At 37.9% G+C, this 7,999-nt stretch overlaps 2 protein-coding genes across 3 annotated transcripts; one reads left to right on the top strand and one right to left on the bottom strand.

Moving 5' to 3' along the window:
- The first annotated feature begins 403 nt into the window (after positions 1-403).
- LOC143590465 (protein-tyrosine-phosphatase MKP1-like) lies at positions 404-2,782 on the top strand. The gene is made up of 2 exons (XM_077070936.1): positions 404-2,448; positions 2,535-2,782. Exons 1-2 carry the CDS (start codon positions 514-516, stop codon positions 2,649-2,651), a joined length of 2,052 nt encoding a protein of 683 aa, XP_076927051.1. The 5' UTR covers positions 404-513; the 3' UTR covers positions 2,652-2,782.
- Positions 2,783-2,842: 60 nt separating this feature from the next.
- Positions 2,843-7,635, bottom strand: LOC143590464 (coilin-like). Of its 2 annotated transcripts, XM_077070934.1 has the most exons (14): positions 7,394-7,635; positions 6,431-6,495; positions 6,108-6,338; positions 5,576-5,752; positions 5,422-5,491; positions 5,232-5,309; positions 5,098-5,172; positions 4,913-5,024; positions 4,689-4,720; positions 4,354-4,554; positions 4,209-4,280; positions 3,977-4,108; positions 3,534-3,711; positions 2,843-3,454 (listed from the first exon to the last, which is right to left on the bottom strand). In XM_077070934.1, exons 1-14 carry the CDS (start codon positions 7,592-7,594, stop codon positions 2,979-2,981), a joined length of 2,100 nt encoding a protein of 699 aa, XP_076927049.1. In that variant the 5' UTR covers positions 7,595-7,635; the 3' UTR covers positions 2,843-2,978. The 2 variants fall into 2 exon arrangements, with proteins under 2 accessions (XP_076927049.1, XP_076927050.1); XM_077070935.1 differs by lacking the exon at positions 5,232-5,309.
- Between the last annotated feature and the right edge of the window lie 364 nt (positions 7,636-7,999).

Below are 7,999 nucleotides of genomic sequence, written 5' to 3'. Positions count from 1 at the left end.
CATCATCAACAAATATTCATTCTACATGATGATCTCACTTTGACCACTTCTCGGTCAAATATGAACACCTCAACCTCCTGCAATTCAATACTTACCCTATATAAGTAGTTTAGCTGCTGCTGCTGCTGCTGCTGTTGTTGTTCATCATCATCTTCTTTTATCCTTATTATTCAATCAAACTAAACCAAGTCTTCGTTCAACGATCTACGCCCACTTTTTCTGAATTCAATCAACTTTTTCTTTCTTTCTTTCTTATACCCCACGATAGCTCAGTTTTATCGTTTACTCAGTCCAACTTATTATTATCTTTTCTTTTCTTCCTTCAATCAGTCAAGTGTTTTAGGTAAGAAACTAAGAATTAATCATCCACAATATTATTATTAGTTTACAATCTCATAAATGAAATGAAATGAAATGAATTCATTTCCTAGAACCAACCAACCAACCTTCACATGGTAGTAGGTGGTGTCATTAGTCTCTCATTTTTTTACTTATAATAATTATATTAATATTATGTTGAGGGAAGACAAGAATCCCAATCCCAATCCACAACTTCCACCAGAACCACAACTGCCGCCGCCCGCCCAAGGGGACAACAACACTAGGAAGATATATTCCAGGTCGGTCTCTTGGGCGGCCGGCAAGGCAAGGGCAGCAAGTCTGCCCCCTCTTCAGCCTTTGTCCGTCTCTCGCCCAAAGGCTGAAGAGTGGCCCACCGCTGGCTCAGACGATCTCGGTGTCTGGCCGAGTATCGCCGTGACCACGCCGGGGGCTAGAGCCAAACCTCCAGCTCTTCCGGTTAATGTAGACAAGGGGAAGAAGCCTCCGAGGGAATTCGAGTTTAAGAAGGATAAGCTTGCGTTTTTTGATAAGGAGTGTTCTAGGATTATAGATCATGTGTTTCTAGGAAGTGACGCGGTTGCGAAGAATCGCGACGTGCTTCGACAAAATGGGATCACTCATGTTTTGAACTGTGTCGGTTTCGTGTGTCCCGAGTATTTCAAAAATGATCTGGTTTACAAGACGCTGTGGCTTCAGGATAACCCATCTGAGGATATTACGTCGATCTTGTATGATGTTTTCGACTACTTTGAGGATGTTCGTGAGCAAAACGGGCGGGTTTTCGTGCATTGTTGTCAAGGGGTGTCGAGGTCAACGTCGTTGGTCATAGCCTACATTATGTGGAGAGAATGTCAAAGCTTTGAAACGGCTTTTCAGAAGGTGAAAGCGGCCCGAGGGGTGACGAACCCCAACATGGGGTTCGCGAGCCAGCTTCTGCAGTGTCAGAAGCGGGTCCATGGTGTGCCCGTGAGCCCAAATTCGGTTTTGAGAATGTACCGGATCGCACCACACTCGTCTTATGCACCGCTTCACTTGGTGCCAAAGTTGTTGGCTCGACCGGATGCTTCGGCTCTTGATTCCCGTGGTGCGTTTATTGTTAACGTCCCTTCTGCTGTTTTTGTTTGGGTTGGGAAAAAGTGTGATTCGTTAATGTATGAAAGTGCAAGATTAGCTGCATCACAGGTTATTAGATATGAGAAGGCTACCGGGCCCGCTTTAACCGTTAGAGAAGATGAAGAGCCGATTGAATTCTGGAATGCGGTTGGGAGTAATCAAGATCAACAACAGATTGGTCGAATTGGTCAAAGGAAGGTCGCTGACTACGACATAGATTTTGCGGTTTTCAATAAGGCTGCGAATAGCGGTGTGGTCCCGCCTTTTTCGGTGTCGGGGCACGAATATCAAATGTGTTTGCCAGCTAGGAGAAGCGGGTGGGAAAGATTGAGGAGGAAGTTTGCTACCGGGGTCATGAAGGATTTGATCACACCATCTAAAGAAACTGTGTCGCCTTGTGATTCACCGGGATCTTATTCTTCTTGGGCGAAAAATGAGGATGATAACAGTGACTGTATGTCACCAGAATCGTTTTCTTCGTTTCTTGTTAATGACGCAAGAAATGTTTCACCGTCCATCTCGCCTACAACATCGGATTACTCAACTTCACTATCCTTTTCACCCACGTGGTCTGATTTATCGGCCTCGGATCCTAGTCCTACACCTAAATTAGGAAAGATTCCACCTTCCCCGAAGAATTTGGTCAGAACGTGGTCGTTTACATTGGAGGATCAGAGCATGGAACATGTTGAAGGTGATGAAGAGGAGGGGCAGGGGCAGGAGTCTAAGTTTAAAGCTGAAAATGAAAACCAAATGCAGCATGGTAATGACCAAAGTGACGCTGATTTCGTTCTGTATAATTGGCCGGAAATGGAGAAAGTCGAGATGGGCAGTTTGGGAATTCCTGATTCACGATCCGTGTATATAACTCACTTCGTGAATGTTGTGTATATTTGGGTGGGGCGTGAATTCTCAGATGATCGAATCGAGTGGCAAACTGTTGGTCATGATTTTCTTGTCAAGAAAGATTTGGAAACAAGCTCTGTTATTCAGGTAACATTATTTTTGGTATGAATGATTCTTAAAAGAATATTACTAAATGTTTTTTTATGTATGTATGTATGTATGTATATAAACAGATGGTTAAAGAAGGGGAGGAACCAGAGCAGCTATGGAAACAGCTTCATTGTTTCTCCTTCCAGAACACAGCAGAGGAACATCAGAATCAAGACAGAGGCAAAAGAGAGATCATATAGTTAATAAGTACAAATATGGTTTCCATTATTGGAATCCTGTACAGTTTTCAATCTTTCTAAAGAATAATACTTTTCAGTCTTCAGTTTCCAAAATGTACTTATTTCCATTGACAGATATTAAACCAGTTTCTATGGAATTTAATAGTATATTTATTATATTAGATCAGATTATATTTTTTATTGTAGCTCATTAAACACTCAGAAATTAAAAGAACTTGGCATATAACAAAATAACAAAATCCATTGTTATACATAGGTTTTCCAGGGTACAAGTTTGTAGTAGAGGTCACTAAATTCATACCTTGATACAAACCAACTCATATTGTATCAATTACTATTTCGCCCTCGACCGCGACTACCCCCACGGCCACGACCTCTGCCTCTTGGGGCCCCATGTGACATAGGACTCCGACCGCCACGAGAGCTTCCCGCACGCCAATCGTTGTCTTTGTTTTGAATGACAGAACTGGTCCTAGTGACGGCAAACGCAGACCATGGCCTTCCCCATGAGCTTCCATTTTCACAATTGTTTCCAGTGGGCCCCGAGACATTAGACCAACCAGAATTATTCTCTTGAGAAGGGTTGGGCTCGGTAGCCTTTAACCATGGGTCGATAGAGTTGCCTGTTTGCCCTTCTTTTACCACATATGACTCTGGTTTATTAGCATAAGGACCGGTACTTGTACTTGGGCCAGGCCCATCATGTGAACTTGGATTCAACCCAGAACCTACCGCAGTCGGGTTATTTGGCTCAGGAATTTCTGTGTTATTAGAGGTTAAACGGTCCCATGGGTTAACTTCTCCTAACAAACAATAATATGATAAGTGAGAATATATGTGAGTCTACATAGAAACAAATATATAATGAAAGAAAGCATATACCAGGATTGGAGTCTTCTAGAACATCCATGTTGTTGTCATTACTGCTATGCACCAAGTTTTCTGCAGCATCATTGTCATCACTCATGGGAGTTTGATCAATACCGTCACCGGGTGGTTCAGTGGCAGTTGGATCATATTGCTGGACATTCCTGACATCAACAAGAGCTGAATAGTTTATCTGTAGAAAAGAAAAAAATGATTTTCTTAATAAACAAGACATTAGAAACGAGATTTGGCAAAAGTAGTCTGGTTGTGCACTTTTTGTCCTATATCAAATATGATTAAAATTACTATATATTGAATCATAATCTGATTTTTTTGAATTAAAGGATTTAAGAAGTTTCAGAAAGAATACAGTTCATGCAGCTTCTTGTTTGTTTCTAAGATAATGCTTTAACTAGTTTGAACTATTACATATAAAAACATAACCTGAATCTGATTACCTCTAAAGTACCATCTTCTTTATAAGGAGAATCATTTTGGCCGTTTTCATTAAGCTTGTCTGATACAATAGGATATTCTGTCACAGGTATGAGAACAATGTCCTTGGCATCATAATATGATATTCTTCCAACCTGTCATGTAAACTGATTTTTTAGCAAAAGGAAAGAGTACATAGAACCGGCAATATAGATTCTTTTGAGACATGTTGATTGTTACAAAATAGAAAGTTACCCGAAAGGATGAAAACTCAACGGTCCATGAAGAATTTAACTCGATGAGACGATATGCAATCACATCACCTTCCTGCAAATTATTGAGAATATTATAATCATCCATTTGTGTGTGTGTGTGTGAGAGAGAGAGAGAGGTAAATTACCTTTGGATCAGAACAAGGAGGAAGCTTGTCAAAATCATTGGGGTCGATTATAGGTACTTTCGAATCTCTAAACAACGCTTTACAGGACTCTTGATTTATTCTTTTGGATTGATCATTCTTTTTCAAAGTTGAGAGCTTTTCTCTACCCCAGTTTTGACCTTTTGTCTTGCTGCTACTACCACCATTCCACTTCATTTTTTCCTGGAGCACAATTCAAGAATTAAGGTATTGAAAGGTTTAAAAGCCAAAAAAAAAAGTTAGATTATTAGCAAATGCTGGTGCAAAATGACAAGATGATGCAATTAACCAGACTTTAATTTGAGCATAGCACATACAGTTGATACCCCAGTCTGTTTAGCAGCTTCATCTGCATGAAACAGGAACATGAAAATTAGCACTCTGCAACACAAATAACTCCCAAGAAGTGTAAAAGACCTAAATTTCAACCTAATATTGAATTGAACATCTTTGATTTTATAAATTATGTGATGATACTAACACTACTAGACATGAATAGAACGGATATGAAAGCAATCCATTTAAAATACGTAGCATATACCTTCATCAAGAGATTCAAACCGAATATGTCCAGGCCTGGTTACAGCAGGGCCCACATCAGTACCCACATCCCCATTCTGCACAGGCTTTTTAGAAGCCTGTTTCCAATTTATCTGCAATTTTAAAAATGTCAATAAACATAATACTTGAGTTGCGTAAACTTTTAGTGCACGATTAATTACTTACTAGTCCCTTTGACTGATCTTTAACCCATTTATTTTTAGGCTTAGTTGTTTCAGGCTTTGAATAGGCTTGTTGAGGCTGCAGTTTTCAAGTTAGAATTGTATATAATTCCAACATGAACATTAACATACAAATACCTTCTTTTTTGCAATTTTAGCTATTTCTTTCATCCATTGTCTTTTAGCCTTTTTCCGTCTAGCACTTCTACTAGCAAGCTGACATTGATTGTATTTTATGTCATATAGGGTCACCAACAAACTTATTAATTACTAACCACGAATTCTGTACAGCCATAAAAATAATACAATCATTATCACTATTACAAACCTTTTTAGCCACAGGAGTATTAGTCACTTGATTGGCTTCTTCAACATTCCCTTGAAGCTTCTCTGCACTCCTGTAAAACATGGATTGATGAAAACAAAATACTGTAAAAATGTATGTGTTCATATGGTAAAGACATTATTATCAATTTTAGTACCTTTTCACAGTGGGAGGAGATTTAACTTTTTTGTTGCTTGTTGCAGTCATTTTTTTAGTCTCTTTTGTACTGTTGATCTTCTTGGGGTGAGATGCATTGTTATGAACATTTTCAATTTCCTCTGTTTCAGCCTCATCTTCATCATCATCCAATGCCACCAGACATTGTTTCTTCTTTCTGTGATTCAAACATATATGAGGGAATAAGTATCTTATAGAGGTGTTTTGATTAAAATTTATTTTGGAGTATTAAAACTTGAAATCAAAAAAGGTTATTATTGTTTGGACAAACAGAATAAGAGGTCATTTTCATATCATCTTCAACCAAAACTAATTTTGTAAAGATAAAAACAATATCAACTATTCTGTTAACCTGATCTGAGAAGCCTTTATTCCCATTTCACAAATGCCCTCCCTTTGTCTAAAGCAAATAGGTATTATTGATCATTTTATCTATTAACTTACCATTAATGCAAACATCTGATTATCTAATTATTATGACATCAAAAAACATAACCCTAAACAAGGCTTACTTCAAGTTCTGAAGAATTGAGGAGGCTTTTCTTTTCTTTGAAACGGTTTCTTCAGGTGGTTCTTCATCTTGTGATTGTTCTTCATCAACTTCCTCAGATTCACTTTCGTATTCTTTCGCCTCCTTATCAACATCATCATTTCCTAAATGGAGCAAACCATCATCTTCTGATTCCAACACATCATCAAGCAAATTACATGCATCTGGTGTTGAGCCACCTTTCTTTTTCACACTAAAACAACAAAAAATTGTGCTTGTTATAATGTTAAATATAGTAAAATACTCACCAAGGATGGTTAATATGACAGTAAAAGTTAAACTGACCATATAATTTCCTTATCTTTCAAGATTTCAGTTGACTCGAAAGGTGGTAATGCAAATCCCTCCATCTGTAAGGTAAACAACAGCCAATTGTGACAAGAATACGGTGAGTCGGTAACAAACACTAAAACTTCATTTATTTTACAAAGCAACTCAACACTTAATGCAAATCACCAATAACAGGCCTTCCCGGTATCTAAAAGATGTGCAATGTGGCAGACAAGATCAAATAAAATACACAAATGAACAACTAGCGGTAGGGTAACAGAAACTGAAACAATTTTGGCCATAATTATCATTATCCTTTTTGCATATCTGTTACCAATAATAAATCTTCCTAATAGCTAACAATAATATATCCCTGTTATCATCTCTGAAACTTTATATGGTATTAAAGCATAAAAAGCTACAAGAACCAGTGTAAAACACCCAAGGTCTCTGACATATATTTTAACAAAGAAGAATGCAAAAATCTACTCAAATTCACTACAGATACATATTGCTGGGGTCTTGTAGCATAAAAAACTGCACATTCTTTTGAAAGTCTAATAAGTTGCTTTCAAACTTCAATATTTACATAATTTAGAAAGCTAACTGTGAGCTGTAAACTCAAAGGAAAAGGTAAAGTAAATAAGAAAATTGAATTTTAAATTTTTAATAATCCAAACGGTCTATGAGTCATTGGATTTTAATAGCAATCCTAACTTTCACTTCCGTTGCAGGGGCATTTGATTTGACTTGATTCCTCTCACAATGAACTAAATGAGAAACATACAAGTGAAAATCGAATAGAAATCAAATATAATATAACTCAATTGTAAATTAATAGGATGTATTATTTTTATTATCATCGGCCAATAAGTCATAGTTTAAACTATTTAAAGCAATTAACATAAAAAGCAAGCCCTAGTAATTAGGGTTTTAGCATACACATTATTACAATAGAGTAAGAAATGAAGGAGTTACGGAGAGGAGGATGCCGTTAGGGCAGGAACGACGGAGTTTGAAGATGTGTAGAAGATAAGTGCAGACGTCCGAGATGGTTCGAAGTTGTTGTAACTTGAGAAGAAGCCAGGTGTGGTTCATCCCGTCCGATTGCTGTGTTTTGCTCAGAATCGAACGGTCTTCGAAGACCAGACGGATCCTCAACGATGACGGAGTCCCCATTGTACATGCAGAGTGAAGGATGTGATTGACGGAGAAACGGCAGCCGTGAGACTCTGTTGGCTAAAATCCTGACATCGGAAAGTGGTCACTGTGAGTTAGTGATGGTTATTGATGAGGTTTATGCAAGTGTTTGGGATTCCTCTTTGTTTTAGCTCCTTAAACTTCTTAACCCTCAACGTGTGTATGCTAAAACCCTAATTACTAGGGCTTGCTTTTTATGTTAATTGCTTTAAATAGTTTAAACTATGACTTACTGGCAGATGACGATAAAAATAATCCATCCTATTAATTTACAATTGAGTTATATTATATTTGATTTCTATTCGATTTTCACTTGTATGTTTCTCATTTAGTTCATTGTGAGAGGAATCAAGTCAAATCAAATGCCCATGCAACGGAAGTGAA

Source organism: Bidens hawaiensis, unplaced genomic scaffold, assembly GCF_021521415.1.
Source record: "Bidens hawaiensis isolate Kalapana, Puna unplaced genomic scaffold, B.hawaiensis_p1.1 tig00038603_1, whole genome shotgun sequence".
Lineage (NCBI taxonomy): Eukaryota > Viridiplantae > Streptophyta > Magnoliopsida > Asterales > Asteraceae > Bidens > Bidens hawaiensis.
This window is presented reverse-complemented; position numbering and strand designations above follow the sequence as displayed.